Source organism: Corythoichthys intestinalis, chromosome 6 (genome assembly GCF_030265065.1).
Source record: "Corythoichthys intestinalis isolate RoL2023-P3 chromosome 6, ASM3026506v1, whole genome shotgun sequence".
Taxonomy (NCBI): Eukaryota; Metazoa; Chordata; class Actinopteri; order Syngnathiformes; family Syngnathidae; genus Corythoichthys; species Corythoichthys intestinalis.
In genome coordinates this window covers 34,523,888-34,542,838 of record NC_080400.1, presented here as the reverse complement: position 1 = coordinate 34,542,838, position 18,951 = coordinate 34,523,888, and the positions used below count along the sequence as shown (strand labels likewise).

Genomic DNA, 18,951 nt, shown 5'->3' with positions numbered 1-18,951 from the left:
ATTTAAGTTGAATAAAACAGAACGTACTTGATAAATGCTCTGTAGAGGATTAAAAAAAGGTTGAAAACTTTATACAGTTAATCGTTTGCTTACTACCAGTGGAAACGCACATACCGTACTTTGAGAACCACTGAAAATTTTCTGAAATACAATATATATATACTAAGACATACTTCTTTTTTTTTTTTTTTTTCTTTTTTAATAAGTTGTCAGATCCTGTGATTTATAATGTGGTTACATTTGTATAATGTTAAAATATACAGTGTACAGTATATTTTTTTTCATGTTATGCTTTAACAAGGACTTAACATTACATCCAAAATGGCGAACAAGGTGGTTTTGACGCTAATTCTTATGAACAGCATATAATTTCCCTCAAGATGCAATTTATAGACGGGCATATTTCTTTTCTTTTTCATGGTGCATTTTTTTACTAGTATGAATTGTACTCCAGAGCAAATCATAGTCTGAATATGGTAGATTTTTTAAAATGATGCCTATAGTATAGCGGGGGTGGTGGATCCTAACAATGCTTAGCATGAGCAGTAGGTGAGGTATTCCATGAAGTGGTTCCCAGCTATTTGGAGGGCACAAAGAAACAATCAATTATGTTAAACAAACAAACAAAAAAAATCAGAAGAGTAAGATAGGACCAGAGTGGGAAAAAAATGTAAAGATTTTTTTATTTTTTTATAATATTAGGTGATACAGTTGTAATGTACATGTGAGAAAGTTTTCACCTTTTACCACTCCACCTTTGATTGGATAAAAGAAAATGGCGATACTTTAATTGTAGAACTGTGGATGCTGATACACTATGTTCATGTGTATTAACGTTCACCGCTATTCCACAGGTGGCGATATTGCAACAAGAAATACAGTAATGTGACTGCAAAAGCAGGAAAGCCCACCAGCTTGTAAATGTGGATGTTTAATAATGCAGGGTTTAAAATGGGGTTTATGGGAAAACAAATGCAGTTTTAATGGGCAACTTATTTATTATATAAAAATAAATGAATATAGTCAGCTCTGGTTGGCGACCAGTCCAGGGAGTCACTTGTTTTAAGACCTGAGCTCACACACAACCGTAACAAGGAAGCACAATAGAAAATGAATGCAATAATTGGGCTGTATAATTTCTCATTTGCAATGATTTATTTAGATACAGGGTACAAGACATTCACAGTGGTGCTTTTATTTGGTCAACATGCAAGTTGGTTCCCAATGGCATGCTTTACTCGATATCAAATAGACATCAGTTCTCATAATGTGTATTCAGTTTTTTAGGTTTTAATGGTTTAAAATTACATTGAATATTAATTTGTGTTTATATGACCCTTTTTTATACACCCACATAGTGAATTTTTGCTCTCCTAGTACTTGGAATGGTTCTGGGTATTCTGGTGTAAATGACGGATTCTTATTTGATATGTGTAAATCTCATCCTTGCATACAGGAATTACTCAAATTCCCTTCCCAGATGAAATTCAATTGGTTAGTCTGGTTGTGACTGAAAAGCAAAGGCTGCAGAGTAAAGTTTAAATTTAGTAGCATGCTGCATTCAGCCTTGTCACCATGGATCCCATAGACTAATAAGAACCATTTATAGCGCCTGTTGTTAATCCCTCCTATATTCATACTCCATCGAGATACCACTTATGAAACACATGAGAGCATGAATGTTCATAAGATGACGATGTTGAATATATTTACTTTCTATTTGGTTTAATGAGGAGACCCATTCAGGAAAAAAATCAGATACTAATTGCTCAAATTTGAATATAAAAACAAACAGGTATTTTAGGTAAAAAATAAAAGGCTGTTAGTTGCATACATATTGAGCAACATATTTTGGTGTATTCATCATGTCAGCATATGTTACTCTCATCATCTCCCTGGTGTTTTCAGAAGTAGGTGAGTGCCTGTCTGTGGGGGTGTGCGTGCGTGCATGTGTGTGTGGTTGCAGCAATTTACTCTAGATGCTTATTCAGATGCTCTCTCTCTCTCTCTCTCTCTCTCTCTCTCTCTCTCTCTCTCTCTCTCTCTCTCTCTCTCTCTCTCTCTCTCTCTCTCTCTAAACAAGGACAAAGAGACTACCAGAAGATATAAATAAGTGTCATTTAAATTAAATTAATGTACCCATGACACAAATGAATATTAATTTAGAATACATTCCAATAAAATGTAAAACAATGTTCCTTTTGAATGAGTATGATCCAATTGGACAATAGTAAACTGTATACAGTAAAAAAAATCTCTATCTATCTATCTATCTATCTATCTATCTATCTATCTATCTATCTATCTATCTATCTATCTATCTATCTATCTATCTATCTATCTATCTATCTATCTATCTATCTATCTATCTATCTATCTATCTATCTATCTATCTATCTATCTATCTATCTATCTATCTATCTATCTATCTATCTATCTATCTATCTATCTATCTATCTATCTATCTATCTATCTATCTATCTATCTATCGATAGATACATATATATATGTGTGTGTATGGTGGAAAACACAGACAAGACTGAAAAAGCAGTTTCTATGAGGGGCCGTACAAGACATTTTTCATTCTGGGCCTCTCACACACATACATTCTCCTTTCACATACATATATATTCATTCTCACACACATACATTCTCCTCTCACATGCATACATTCTCCTTTCACATCCATACATATTTACTTTCACATTCATACATTTTCACTCTCACATTCATACATTTTCATTCTCACATTTATACATTTTTACTTTCACATTCATACATTTTTACTTTTACATTCATACATTTTTACTTTCACATTTATACATTTTTACTTTCACGTTCATACATTTTCTCTGTCACGTTCATACATTTTCACTCTTATATTCATACATTTTTACTTTCACAGTTATACATTTTCACTCTCACATTCATACATTTTTACTTTCACATTTATACATTTTTACTTTCACGTTTATACATTTTCTCTCTCACGTTCATACATTTTCACTCTTATATTCATACATGTTTACTCTCACATTCACACATTTTTAGTCTGTGAAATGTATGTTTGTATAAATAAAATATATGTGTATAAGAGTGAATATATATGTATGTAAGGAAAGATATCAGCCAGATTTTTTTTAATCAACTTTTGAAATCAGGCGAAATGACAGCTAAAATAGGCAATGTTCAAAGTACTTTTATTTTGAAATGATACATCAGAATTTTATCAGAGTACTTTAGTTCGAGTCTTGGGGTCGTCCAGTATACCCCAGAAGTGGAACCGTCCCGGGATATCAGCCAGATTTTTTTAAATCAATTTTTTAAATCAGGCGAAATTACAGCAAAAATGGGCAATTTTCAAAGTACTTTTATTTTGAAATGATACATCAGAATTTTATCAGAGTACTTTAGTTCGAGTCTTGGGGTCGTCTAGTATACCTCAGAAGTGGATCCGTCCCGGGATATCAGCCAGATATTTTTAAATTAATATTTGAAATAAGGGTAAATGACAGAAATAACTAGCAATTTTCTAAGTCGTATTACTCGGAATTCCTAAATTATTTTTTATATCACAATACTTTAGTTTGGGTCTCGGGGTGCTCGAGTGCCTCTCTCAAGTGGACCCGTTCTTGGGTGGCTTCCCGTTTTTTATTTATTCATATTTATTTTTTTCAATAAAGGGACTAGCGCTGTGAAGCCTCCGGGGGACTTGCGCTGTGAAGCCACCGCGTTCCATTATGAAGCCAGCGCGTTGCATTACTGTAATGCACACAATGCAAACAATGATCCAAATGAGGGGCGGCTAGCTTGACTTCGTTTTTACGAGTGGAAGGTGGCTTGACCGCAGTAGTTTACGAGCGGGTCATATTAGCTCTCGCTTGGACAGTTGAAGAGGTTCGAGAGTTCCTCGGTCTAAAAATGTCTCTCATTTCACTTTCAACTGCGTCATAATTAGCACTGTTGGGTGCAGTTGATTGTGTCCTTTGCTGCCGCTTGAGACAGGAAGCCAAAGAAGTTACAGTTTCTGGGGTCGACAAAATGTTTTGCAAAAGTCCAACTGCTTGCCGAAGTGATTGTGCGTCCTCTTCCATGCTGACCCTTAGTTGTTATTTTATGAACAGTAACCCGCGTCAGGTTCTCAGCCAATCAGAGCTTACTAGTCAGAGCTAGCCAATCAGAGCTGGCTTCCGTTTCAACTAGACTCCTTCCGTTTTCACTATACTTTCACTCAGACATACATACATTCTCCTCTCACGTTCATACATACTTTCCTCACATACATATATATATTCACTCTTATACACATATATTTTATTTATACAAACATACATTTCACAGACTAAAAATGTGTGAATGTGAGAGTAAACATGTATGAAAAGTGAGTGAAAATGTATGAACGTGAGAGAGAAAATATATAAACGTGAAAGTAAAAATGTATAAATGTGAAAGTAAAAATGTATGAATGTGAGAGTGAAAATGTATAAATGTGAAAGTAAAAATATGAATATAAGAGTGAAAATGTATGAACGTGACAGAGAAAATGTATGAACGTGAAAGTAAAAATGTATAAATGTGAAAGTAAAAATGTATGAATGTGAAAGTAAAAATGTATGAATGTGAGAGTGAAAATGTATGAATGTGAGAGTGAAAATGTATGAATGTGAGAGTGAAAATGTATGAATGTGAAAGTAAAAATGTATGAATGTGAAAGTAAATATGTATGGATGTGAAAGGAGAATGTATGCATGTGAGAGGAGAATGTATGTGTGTGAGAGTGAATGTATATGTATGTGAAAGGAGAATGTATGTGTGTGAGGGCCAGAATGAAAAATGTCTTGTACGGCCCCTCATAAGTTTCTGCTCTTGCACTCCTCTTAAAAAGAAACTGATGTATTTTAAGCCAAAACAACTGTTGTGTTTGACAGACCAATATGTCTATATGCTGCATGAGCAGATTCATGGCTCATTAAGCCCCCGAACTATTTTCAATTTGTCCGTTTTACCCTGGAAACCCCCGTTTACAGACGTCGCGCAACCGCTTTTGTTTCAACACAGCCATAAAGCGAAGGTAATTAATTATATTTATTATTCAAAATGTCTGCCATTTTTAGCTGAGAATCATTAATTGATGTCTAATATTTTTTGTTTAAAAAAAAAAAAAAAAAACGACTTTAAAAAATTATTCATTCGCATAATTTAAACCTTTAAACAAATTACGACACAATGAAAAAAATGGTGTCTGTAAAAAAGTCACGGCTATCTACCTCATAACTATCGCTTAATTGTATTTTTTTTTTTGTTACTGTTGCATGTTCTCTGATATGTTAGATGATAAATAATTGATCCAAACAAAGCAAAATTGAAAAAAAAAAGTTTAAAAGGGTAAATATATGAAAAGAAAATCTCGACCACTCTTCGATGTCTGCGATTTCTGCATCGCGACCCTTGTTATATTACCATGTTTCACCTATAAAATCCCCCCAAAATCCAGCTGTTGCCATTCACGGCTGTGTCTTGACACTCGGTGATACATGCTACATGGAGTGTTTGGATTGAAACAAGGTAAGTATGCGATAATATCTCGCTGTTTATTTATTAATTTTTTTAATGCCCTTCTATTAATTTTTTTTTCTTCCCCCAGAAAATTGAGATTTTAAGCTTTCCAATGATGTATCACACATGCATATCGGACAGTTTTGAAAGTTGACCAGTTTGGAGGTCTCAGAGCGGATCTTAAAGTCACCTGAGTGTTTTCCGCCATGTGCTGTATATAATGTACATACTGTTTCGCATAAAATTTGTCAGATTTTATGTGACAAAAATAAATATGTAAGTTAAAATATATATATAAAAATCGTCGTCTCGCCCACCCGAGCGGTATGGTCTCTCCTTTCAAGCTCGGGTCCTCTACCAGAGGCCTGGGAGCTTGAGGGTCCTGCGCAGGATCTTAGCTGTCCCTAGGATTGCGCTCTTCTGAATGGAGATGTCGGCCGTTGTTCCTGGTATCTGTTGGAGCCATGCACCCAGCTTGGAGGTTACTGCCCCTAGTGCCCCGATCACTACTGGCACCACTCTTGCCTTCACTCCCCACATTTTCTCCAACTCTTCCTTCAACCCTTGATATTTCTCCAGCTTTTCATGTTCTTTTTTTCCTGATGTTGCTATCGCTCGGGATTGCTACATCTATCACTACTGCTGTCTTCTGATGTTTATCCACCACCACTATGTCAGGCTGGTTGGCCATCACCAGTTTGTCTGTCTGGATCTGGAAGTCCCACAGGATCTTGGCTCGGTTGTTCTCGACCACCTTCGGAGGTGTCGCCCACCTTGACTCCGGGGTCTCCAGTCCGTACTCAGCACAGATGTTCCTGTACACTATGCCTGCTACCTGGTTATGCCGGTCCATGTATGCCTTGCCTGCTAGCATCTTACACGCTGCTGTGATGTGCTGGACTGTCTCAGGGGCCTCTTTGCATAGCCTGCACCTGGGGTCCTGTCTGGTGTGATAGACCCCAGTGTTTATTGCTCTTGTGTTAAGGGCCTGTTCTTGTGCTGCCATGATCAGTGCCTCCGTGTTGTCTTTCAGTCCGGCCTTTTCCAGCCACTGGTATGTTTTTCCCATGTCAGCTACCTCCTCAATTTGTCGGTGGTACACACCATGCAGGGGCTTTTCCATCCATGATAGCTCCTCAGAGTCCTCCTCCTTATTGGGCTTCTGTTGCCTGAGGCATTCACCGAGCAGGTCATCACTGGGGGCCATTTCCATGATGTACTCTTGGAGGGATGTAGTTTCTTCCTGGATCGTGGGTCTGATGCTCACTAGTCCTCGGCCTCCCTCTTTCCGTTTTGTGTAGAGCCTCAGGATGCTGGACTTAGGGTGAAACACTCCGTGCATTGTAAGGGGCTTCCTTGTCTTGATGTTGGTAGCCTGCATCTCTTCCAGTGGCCAGGATACGATGCCAGCAGGGTATCTGATTACTGGTAGGGCATAGCTGTTAATGGCCTGGATCTTATTCTTGCCATTTAGCTGACTCTTGAGGACCTGTCTCACCCTCTGTAGGTATTTGGTTGTGGCAGACCTTCTAGTTGCTTCCTCATGGTTTCCATTTTCCTGTGGGATCCCCGGGTACTTGTAGCTGTCCTGCACATATGTTATGTTGCCTTCAGGTTGTTCAGCCCCTTCATTTGAGATCACCTTACCCCTTCTGGATACCATTCGCCCACACTTATCTAGTCCGAATAACATCCCGTGTCATTGCTGTCTATTCTCGTGAGGTGGATCAGGGAGTCGATGTCACGCTCTTTCTTGGCATACAGCTTGATGTCATCCATGTAGAGGAGGTGACTGATGGTTGTTCCACTTCGGAACCGGTACCCGAAACCACTCTTGGTGATGATCTGGCAGAGGGGGTTTAGGCCTATGCAGAACAGCAGGGGTGACAGAGCATCTCCTTGGTAGATACCGCATTTGATACTCACATGTGCAACTGGCTTCGAGTTGGCTTCTAGAGTTGTCTTCCACAGCCCCATCGAGTTCTGGAGGAAGGTCCTTAGCGTCCTGTTGATGTTATACAGATTCAAGCATTCCAGTATCCATGTGTGTGGCATTGAGTCATATGCTTTCTTGTAGTCAATCCAGGCAGTGCACAGGTTGGTGCTCCTAGCTTTGCCGTCCCGGGCGACTGCCCTGTCCAACAGTAGTTGGTGCTTGGCTCCCCTGGTGTTTTTGCCAATCCTTTCTGTGCCCTGTGCATGTATTGCTCCATGTGCCTGCTCATTATAGCCGCTATGATGCCTGATAGGAGCTTTCATGTGGTGCTGAGGCAGGTGATAGGCCGGTAGTTGGATGGTACTGTCCCATTCTGGGGGTCCTTCATGATGAGGACTGTCCGACCTTGGGTTAGCCACTCTGGGTGGGTCCCCGACCTCAGCAGCTGGTTCATTTGTGCTGCTAGGCGTTCATGGAGTGCAGTTAGCTTCTTAAGCCAGTAGGCATGAATCTTGTCGGGCCCTGGAGCTGTCCAGTTCTTCATCTTGGACAGTCTTGTCTGGATGTGTGCTGTTGTAATGAGTACTGGGTCTTGTTCTGGGATGTTGCGATGTTCTGACTGATATATATATATATATATATATATATAAAAATTCCTACTAGTATATAGTATAACACCCAGGGCCTGGCATTCATAACAATCCAACTAGTTTTCAACATCAGCTTATGTGACTCTATATAATTGCCCAATAAATGGTTAACTAGACCAGCGATGCCAGCAGCAGATTTCCATTTCTCAAGACAGGTTTAAAATTTCTATCATGTAAACTTCAGAGTTTGTATGTTGGTCATTGATGTAGCAGTCCTATAGAAAAAAAAATCAAAAAAACCTTCACCTTCAGCTTTAGCACATGTCTACTATCTACACCACGATCTTCCTCATATGAAAGCATGTCACTCAATAATACAATAGACTACTATAGTTCTTTTGCGAAGTCTTTGCAGACCTTGGTGACAAAGTGTTCTGTTTTTCTTATCAAGCCTTTATTGCCCCTGTATTGTGTCGTTACTTCTCAAGGTATTGGCTTGTCGATCAATTTTCCTTGCCTTCGTGAAACTTTGTGTCTCAATTTTTCGTTACCAATAATAATTGTACGGAGAAGACTTCTTTTCCGAGATTGTACCCATCATTTTTTGTATGGCTCCAAAAAAGGATGAAAATCATTTAATAAAACCAATCCCCCGTTAAAAACAACCCCCCCCCCCCCCAAAAAAAAAAAAAAAAAAAGTATCTCTGTAATGAGATACCGTGGGGCAAATAAGTATTTAGTCAACCGCCAATTGTGCAAGTTCTCCTACTTGAAAAGATTAGAGAGGCCTGTAATTGTCAACATGGGTAAACCTCAACCATGAGAGACAAAATGTGGAGAAAAATAAAACAGAATATCACATTGTTTGATTTTAAAAGAATATATTTCCAAATTAGAGTGGTAATTAAGTATTTGGTCACCTACATACAAGCAAGATTTCTGTCTGTCAAAGAGGTCTAACTTCTTCTAATGAGGTCTAACGAGGCAAGATCTCACCCCGTGGCGTCAAAATGATAACAAAAACAGGAAGCAAAAATTCCAGAACCACACCGGGGGGCCTAGTGAATCACCTACAGAGAGCTGGGACCACAGTAACAAAATCTACTATCAGTAACACAATGCGCCGCCAGGGACTCAAATCTTGCACTGCCAGACGTGTCCCCCTGCTGAAGAAATTACACGTCCAGGCCCGTCTGCAGTTCGCTAGAGAGCATTTGGACGATCCAGAAGAGGACTGGGAGAATGTGTTATGGTCAGATGAAACCAAAATAGAACTTTTTGGTAGAAACACAGGTTCTCGTGTTTGGAGGAGAAAGAATACCGAATTGCATCCGAAGAACACCATACCTACTGTGAAGCATGGGGGTGGAAACATGCTACGGGCTGTTTTTTGTGCAAAGGGACCAGGACGACTGATCTGTGTAAAGGAAAGAATGAATGGGGCCATGTATCAAGAGATTTTGAGTGAAAATCTCCTTCCATCAGCAAGGGCATTGAAGATGAGAAGTGGCTGGGTCTTTCGGCATCACAATGATCCCAAACACACAGCCAGGGAAACAAAGGAGTGGCTTGGTGAGAAGCATTTCAAGGTCCTTGAGTGGCTTAGCCAGTCTCCAGATCTCAACCCCATAGAAAATCTGTGGAGGGAGTTGAAAGTCCGTGTTGCCCAAAGACAGCCCCAAAACATCACTGCTTTAGAGGAGATCTGCATGGAGGAATGGTCCAAAATACCAGCAACAGTGTGTGAAAAGCTTGTGAAGAGTTACAGAAAATGTTTGGCCTCCGTTATTGCCAACAAAGGGTACATAACAAAGTATTGATATGAACTTTTGGTATTGACCAAATAATTATTTTCCACCATGACTTGCCAATAAATTATTTAAAAATCAAACATTGTGATTTTCAGTTTTTTTTTCCCACATTCTGTCTCTCATGGTTGAGGTTTACCCATGTTGACAATTACAGGCCTCTCTAATATTTTCAAGTGGGAGAACTTGCACAATAAGTGGTTGACTAAATACTTATTTGCCCCACTGTACGTATGCAATTGAGATTGTCAATACAAAGATTGAATTAATCAAATACCTAAATATCGTACGGATGGTCTTGTTTTTGTGTAATTCTTTATGGGCCATATTTAAAAAGAAACAGGTCATGCCCGAATACAAATTTCAGCCTCTCATGAGTACGAAACCACAATTAAACTGTTTCAAAACAACAACACAGAAACCCTTTAGTTAAGAAATAAGCTGTGCTTCAAATTCTGCTGCTGAGCCAAGAACCTAGTAATTGAATAAGGCAGCATGGAAATTAAGCAAATTGATACCCTACACGCGTGAATCAAAGTTCAATTACGGCATGTTTCATTTTCCCAGCTTAATTTGGAAGGGGATGTTAGCAGAAAATAAAGCAGCTACGTTGAGCTGTGCTGAATACCTTACCTGTCGAGTCAGTGTAGTGGGTAGGAGGAAAAAGAGAAGGAGGTGGAGTGGGTTAAAGAGGGATAGTGCAGAGGCTAAACCTTGTGGGAGACAATTTGAGTCACGACAATTAGTCTCTGCTGTCGCTCACTTTGTGCTCACGCTGCGGGAATTTTCTTTTGTTTTTTTTTCAGGACCTTTAACTGTGCACATGTTAGGATGCTAAATTTAGGTCTCCTGCGCATTCAGTTTCCAGAGTTGAATCGTGCATTTAGCAGCAAGGCGACAACCATTATATGAGCGGTGGCATCATTAGACTCTCGTGAAATATCAATACATGAGTAGGGAAAAAAATCCATGGGACTGAATGATGGAGATTAAATGATAGTTAAGCATGCTGCAAGGATTTCAAACATATTATCTGATAATTTATGTTCGTATGCCTTGATTGGCCAGATCCCGCAGTGCTCTGTCTCGCCATACTCCCATACTCCATACCTCTTTTGACACATATATACAGAAAAGAATGAAGCAGTCTGTCATAATGGCTCTCCGACCACCATGTTCTGCTTTATTAGTCATTGACAGTTTATTGTCACTTGACAGGGCTGCGAGTGATGCAAAATCCCTTTTGTACTAAGCTCCCCCTCTCAATAGGAGTTCTCGATCTCAAACAATTCTGAGACAAGAGGCCCAAAGTATTTTACACATAGGGCATGCTTTGCCTGCTTTAAAGGGAGATTGCACATGTTCTCGTCTAAGGATGACAGATGGAGGTGGAGAGGCAATCAAAGCAGAGACAATCCTGCTCATGTAAGATGGATATTTCTGTTCAAAATTATGCATACATAAAAAAAAAAAAAAAAAAAAAAAACCTGCAGGGAAAAGCTATCCATTTACAGTATAGTACAAGAAACCATTATAGATACTAATTAGAGTTGAACATTTAATGTCGACACTAGTTAACCTTTATTACATACGTGGTAGAGATTATTACAATAATGGATTAATTGATATTTATGCCCATAGGTGCGAACAGATTGTTGATTAATAAGATTGTTGATTAATAGTTGCAACTAAATCGCCCACACTGCTTGGCTGCGAACAGCAGATGCAGCGTTGAGTCTTTTGCAGCGTGCAGTGGAAAGTTGCGCTACTTTCTACATGCAAACTATGAAACCCCTGGGTAGCATGATTCCCTTTCACCACAATAGTGGCATGAGAGCTGGAGTTTAGATAATTTAGACAAAGAACGTCCTTACACTATTTAAACTATTAACTATTAATTGACAAAAATGAAGTGGACAATATGAATCAATTTTGATTTTTTTCCCTAGACATCAAGAATGACATTTAGCTAAACAAGTATCACAGGCAACTGTCATACAAACGAAAATAAACGCAACCTACTTATAGAACACTTAATTTCAACTTTGACAACTGCTATAATTTTTGGACCATAAGGTACACCTGAATTTAAGCCACACTCACCATTTTTTTTTTTTTTTAATTTAATAGCCACATGTGTCCACAACGCATTATGAGATATTTACACCAAAATATGTGCAGCTTATTAGCTTTGAAAATGAAAATGAAATGAATATACTATAAGCCACATTGGACTATAAACCACAGGGTTAAAAGTGTAGGAAAAGTGTTTTATAATCTAAAAAACTATGGTATTTTTGCTGTGTGTTGTAACACTGTAACACATCTAATCTTTTTGTATTGCAAACAGACACCCCCCACGACAGCACATTTTTCTATAATTCTGATTTTGGAAAACATTCATGCGTTGTAAAATAATAACTTATAAAGATCAAAGAGTAAATCATAAAGGAATCAAATTAATTTAAATGCTTACGCTGAATGTCGATTGTGACACTGGTCTCCTTGCCATTAGGGACAGCCTTGTTTGAGGCCTTACAGATGATCTGTTGGCCTGTCTCAATGTTGTTAGGTGACAGGTAAAGCGTGCTCACGGTGGTTTCTCTCCTTCCATCACGAAGCAAGGTCTGCAGACAGAAGGGGGCGAAGTGTCGAGATGAAAAAAATATATGTCTGGACCACATTTGCTTGCGTGGTCATGTGCATTTTCATACTCATGTCAAATATATAAGTTGTAGAATGGTCCCTTATTTTCCTTTTTCCATTGTCAATTTCCGTCGGCTATAAATTATGGCAAATGCTCCTTTTGTGCTGTGAAATGATTCTTTTTTTTAAAATCTTCATTAAATGCATGTGGTCCATAAATAATTTTAATTATTCACATGCTTTTTACTGCTTCAAATGCACATGAGATTATACATTTTTAGTTTTAAATATTATGTTATATTCTATCATATTACATATATAATATATGTTTGGTGTTCACGCCCATATTCACCACATTATGTCCTCTTTCCAGAGTTCAGAACTGCACCTTTCCACAAAATTACCAAAACCAGGTCGACAAACCTCTTTGCTTGAAGCAGGCTTGCAAAGACCTAGGCTTATTATGTATTTGAATAATGGGTCTGTTGTCTTTCTGTTCAAGATCAACAAAAGGTTTCATGAAAGAGAATATTTTGCAGATGATGTTTCACTGACAAGAATTCAAACAACAGTTTTTACTCTCACGTATCAGGTAATGCCTAAGATTAACGATCCTAGTAATACCTGTAGGTCATTTAGATTGTCTTCACATATGTTGTAACAATAGAATTGACCATACCATTATTAAGTGAATTATTTCCATTATTTTCAGATTTACTGTAGTTACCCCCTTATCACTTGCTGAATGAGCCAGTCCATGTTTTTTTCCTCAAACGTACGTTTGATTGGCTGATGACTTCACACCCCCTTCCCCACACACACTCTCACAGTACAGAATTACGTTGCATGTCGACATGATGGCTCCTCTGCCTCCTTTGAAGAGGTGGGATATCAGAAGTATTTTTTTTTTTTTTTTTTCGGGCAGCAGTCGCTGTAAGCAATGGCAGTAATAGAGTTGGCATTACCATTACGATAAACTGTGTGAACTTGCTAACCTGAGTAGGAAGCTGCAAAAGGTAAAGTAGAAGTGTCTTCCTGTATGTGTTTTCCACTAAGTTAGCGATAATTAAACTGAGAGAAATATGGTAAACTCTGCTAAGCTCTAAGAAATGTAGTGAACCAAGGTTTACATCCTTCTCCCCAGTTTTCATTTTTATTTTACCTAAATGGTCTTTAAGCAGCCCAAAGGAGCGTTCATTTTTTGTTGAGTTTGTCTGTGCTTATGGACAAAAACAGTGGTGTTAATCCTGAAGGGAGGCTCCATTTTTATTTATTTTTGTTATTCCATGACCAAAAACTTTTTTTGTTATATTTATTTTAATTTATTTAGAAAGACAATTTTGGGTGGTACTAAGAAAACATGTTTAATTTTTTTTTTGCATTCTTGGATACTTAGAGAATATTAACAAGTTTGTATTTCTTGTATGATAATATAATTTGTGTTCAAATAATGCAATTTAAATTTGCTAATAAAATCCAGACATTTATTCTGGAAGTTTTTAAAATGTGTCTTCAGTAGTTTTTGAAAACAAAGGGTACAACTGAATGGTGTATCACCTGAACCAATAGATATGCACTGCAAAAACCCAACTCCTTAATACTGGGGAAAAAAAACAAAAAAAAAACACACGCACTTAAATTCCCTTGGTTTGAGTGTAAATCTACTGAAAATAAGTGAAATTATGTGCCAGTGCTTCAAATGAATTTTACTCAGGTTTCTTGAAACAAAAATTGCTAGCTGAAAATAAAACTTATTTGAAACAAAAAGCTTGTATATTTAATCTTAAGAAACATTTGTCAGAAATGTTCTTAATTCAAGAATATATATTGTTCAAAACATTTTTTGAAAGCATTTTTTTTCTTATTTAGGTGAAAAATTACCGACTTTTAGATGTATGGGCCTAATAAGAACAAATGGTAATATTTACTAAAAGTAAGTGGAAGAATCCAACACATTTATCTTTTAACTAACCTTGAAAACTCAAAAAAAGATGGAAAAAAATTATTCGGGATTCGAATAGATTAAAGAAAAAATTATCAGATTAAGACAGAGGTTGCGCTAGACTTTTTCGTTGTCTGTCATATAAACTGACAGGGTCATAAAAATCCGGTCATAATCTATTTTTACCCGTCACTTAAATGTTTAAAATGATGATAATGACATTGTGGTGACCCTTTGTTTGGCATAATTCATCTTCGTACTTGTGTGTCCCTTTGGCCGAGCGTGTTAGCGGCTACGACACAGTCACGTGACAGAGACACTTAAGAGCCGCGCGCGTTCCGGCTTGAATAGAGAGTTCACAGAGAGCAGCAGAGCTACAGCGGCTGGACACAGCAATTCGAGCTAACAAGACTCTTAACATTGCATACCGCTTCAACATATTCAATAGTGTTTGGTTTTCATTCATTTTAAATTAATATTCTGTCCGAACAAGCTTAACAGAGAATCCACACCGTGCCATCACACATCAAGCAGATGAATATGTAACTTTTTCTCCGCAGTGACAAAAACAGCTGACTGTGGCCCCAGTAGGTAGGCTACATTATGGAACAATGAAATTAACAGTTCACCTGCTGTGGCCTGAACGGAGTCTTACACCTTCCTCCTGGTGCGCACGGACTTGAATTGCGTATCCGCTTGTGCAGTCCTTGTTTTTTCACCTCTTTTATCAACACCATCGTCGTTTTGGGGCTTTTTGAAGAAACTTCGGACACTCAGTTGCCTTGATATTTTTCAGAGTAAGGCCAACGACGTCATGCATCAAGAGAGACAATAGCTAATTAATATGCTCACTCGCCACCCTGTGGTCTGGGGTGTGAATTGCAACCTGTCAAAATGACAGGTGGACTTCAGTTTTTTCCGTCACCGGTTTAAAAAATTGGTCAACGACGGAAAATATTCGGTTAACGCGACCCCTGGATTAAGACGTACTGTAAACTTTGCAGTGTGAAAGTTAGTACATGTCAATACAGATTTATTTGCGTTAGTCATTTAGCCTATCAATTAATTAAGTTCTTATTAGTGAGAAATGTAGCCCTGACCGCAGTTCACCCAATCTGTTTGGTCTTATTAATGTCCTGTCCCCAGCAAAAAGTGTACATGCAGTTTATGCTGTCATATCGTCCCTACCAATACTGAGACCAAACCTACGCCCTTGGTTAAGTCCATGACCACAACTATCCGTATCTGATTTTTGGAGTTGGAAAATATCGGGATATCGGTAATCGGTTAAAAAGTCATTATCGGGCAACTCTACTTACAATTTGTGTATGTGAAACTATCTGCAGTTGGGCATCCACATTAAACTAGTTTAAAGTGGCTTTATAAAACATTAAATGAGATTTGCTGATTCCTGTAGAAATCCCGTTATACTATTAAGCATCTCAGCTTACATCCACATAGTTGGAGTACTTAAAGCATCGCTTTATTTGCATCTCTCGCCCCCTAAAACACATCTGGGTCCGATCTTTTTTGCTTCCTCTCTCCCTTGTTCTTGTCTTTCCCTTCTTCCTTATGTCCTACTTTTAACTTTTCCCCCTCTTCTTCTTCTGAAGAGGGTTCAGTAGAAAACGACCAGTATGTAAAGATCTTGGTGCAAAAATGCAATTATTGACTTATCCCGTGACAGTTGTTCTTTTAAGAAATATCTCTCCTTTGACAGTGTCTTTATTAAATCTTCCTGGCATGCCATTTTTGTTTTAGCCAGCTCCAGCTCATGCCTTTGGAGCTTGTCAGTGGGTGCCATTTGGGCAGCATCTGATATATTGGCACAGAAATAACTATTCATGTTTAATATTAATCATACAGGTATATTATGCCTTCCAGTTGTCCAACTCTTATTAATGCTTACGTGTATAACTGAAGTCATTATATAATGCAAATAAGGTTGCTTAAAAGTTGGTAGGGACAATTTGAGCATTCTGTAAAGTTCGTAGTGTTTTGTCCCTAACGTCCCTCTGCAAACCTACGGACTTAACATATTACGGCTAATTGCAGTGTGGTACCCCACTGGATACTTTAAAAATGATAAATGTAACAAATTTAAGGTTTTCCAATAAACATTCTGTGAAAAATAAGAGAACAACTTTAACTGAAATTATGGAAAAAGTGCTTATATTGTACCACTATATTTTTTGTTGGAATCGAAATAGCGAAAACATCAATTTTTAGAATGAAGTTCAAGTGCAACTGCACTAATAAGGCACTGCCACATGGCTCACACAGTTCATCTGGCTCAAAAAAAACCTACAAATTCACACAGTGAATGAGGTATGTAATGCGTTTATAATTCACCATTTTTTTGTTCATTTAATTTTTGCACCATTGATGCAAATGGTCTACTCACATAACAAATCCCAAGCATCTTAGTTCGGAGACTTCTAAAGGTCAATAAGCATAACTGCTGTGCTAAGCTGTGACCAGCCTTGTACATTGGCTGAAGGTTTCTACGTTCACTTTGAAGGCAACATGCATATTGGCCTAAAACCAATAATAAAAAATCGATGTAGTTATTATCCAATATCATTTTAAAATGTATTATTGGGTAGCCGGTAGTATCGGCTATCTCATCCCGTAATAATCTAATGTTCTCTTATCGCAGCTACCCGGTAATATTAGACTACTCTTATAAATAATGTAAAACAAATTAAATAAATAACTGTCAAGTTATCATAATTCTTATCTTATAATTCTTATAATTCTATCATAATTCACAAAATCCATTTAATAACTTTTAATGCTTTTAAATGACTCACATAAACTCTTTAAGTGGAAGATACTTATTTTCATTGATACTTAATCTCACATATCTTTCTTCACCATTATCATGTGATCCAAAGGAGGTAATTTGCATGGTACAAGAAAGTATTGAGGGCCTGCAAAAAGAAGCATAGCATTGTTGCTGCTTGCAAAATGGTGGGGTGAGAGGGGTCGCAACACAATTGTCTTAAATTCACCAATTTAGAGCTTTCCATTGCTGCCCCAGAAAAAAATTGAAGAGTTCAAGGATCAGCATACAACAAAGTGCAAGCTTGAAGATTCTACAGGCAAATGTGTTGATGCCATCCGTGGCAGTCCAGATGTTAACATTTCAGTTATGGCACATGAGAAATCTGGGAAACTGTTACCCGTTGCTGAGGGGAACTAATGAAAAGCTCTAAAAGAAAATGGTTACCATGCTAAAAGAGCAGTTTATTTTTCAAAATTGCACATATCTGTGTTTCTTTATATTTTGCACGATAGCCTTAGTCTTTAAAACTGATCAAAAGTGCATTCTTAACGTTGTCATATTATGCCAAACGGTAATGTTGCCAAATGTGCCAGTTGTTGGTGACTTTAGTGACTTTAATATATTTTGTTTTCAAAAGATAGATCGACCTCAGTTTTACATATGTTGATGTTCTGTATGTGTCAATATTAACAGGTGCTAACGGGGAACTCTGTTTCGTTCCTTTTTCTTTTTCCCCGCCATAATGCCTTTCAGGATCGCTTCAATAGATTTTGAGCAAATTGCCCTTTTTACTTGACAGCAATAAATGAGATTGTTTGGCTACACTGTGGCAATAATTGTATTAGTATTTTTCTCAGTTCACAGTTTGTGTTCATTCCAGGTGTGAAAGTGTTGTTTACAATTATCAGATGTGTATAATAATAATAATAATAATAATAATAATAATGATAATAATAATGTTTAGTCCAAATAAAGTTTTCAGTAGCTGCAAAAAGTATAACTAACAGTTAGTAAATAGCCTACTTGTAAACTAATTATTGACAAATTAAGAATATTCCATTTGTATTGAAGTAACAAAGTGATGAATTAGGATTGGACAACAACATATTGAGTAGGTTCTTGGATGTTAAAATGACCTGTGGTGGAATGTAACGAAGTATAAGTATTCCTTCCTGTACTTCCACTACATTTTTGTTTATCCGTACTTTACTTGAGTACAAATATGAAGTGGTACTTTTTACTTTTACGTCACTACAGTTTACAGCATATATCTATTCTTTTAATCCACTGCTTTTCAAATTGTTGCCTGCGTTACACGTTAGTTTTGTTATTTTTTTCCCCCCTCATTATGAATTCATAGTTTCGTTTTAATGCCTCTGGTGCAATCAATAAACCCCGTGCAACTATACCGTAATTGAGCACTAAATGGCAGCAACACACGTACAAGTAAGATAGGGCAGGTTAACAAGATATTGACCATCTGCGAGCAGTGCACCCTCAGACGGATGGGTACTACACACTCTTATACAGAAAGTGGGGGTTTGCACTGGACTAGAGCATGAATTATTTCAGGAAATCCTGTGGGTCACGAGACATGAATAATAATCAGCGGGAGTGGGAACACCTAAAGAGATGAGGCTTTTCATATGTGTTAAAAAAAAAACTAAAGGACCGAAGAGTCCGTT

The 18,951-nt window shown here is 37.7% G+C and overlaps 1 protein-coding gene across 12 annotated transcripts in view; it reads right to left on the bottom strand.

The window, feature by feature from the left end:
• The window catches only part of kirrel3b (kirre like nephrin family adhesion molecule 3b), a 257,264-nt gene that overhangs the window by 50,137 nt on the left and 188,176 nt on the right, over positions 1-18,951 (bottom strand). For all 12 annotated transcript variants that reach the window (XM_057838938.1, XM_057838940.1, XM_057838947.1 and 9 more), the window contains exon 6: positions 12,367-12,517. In XM_057838938.1, coding sequence (XP_057694921.1) covers positions 12,367-12,517 — 151 coding nt within the window. The remainder of the gene's footprint in view (positions 1-12,366; positions 12,518-18,951) is intronic.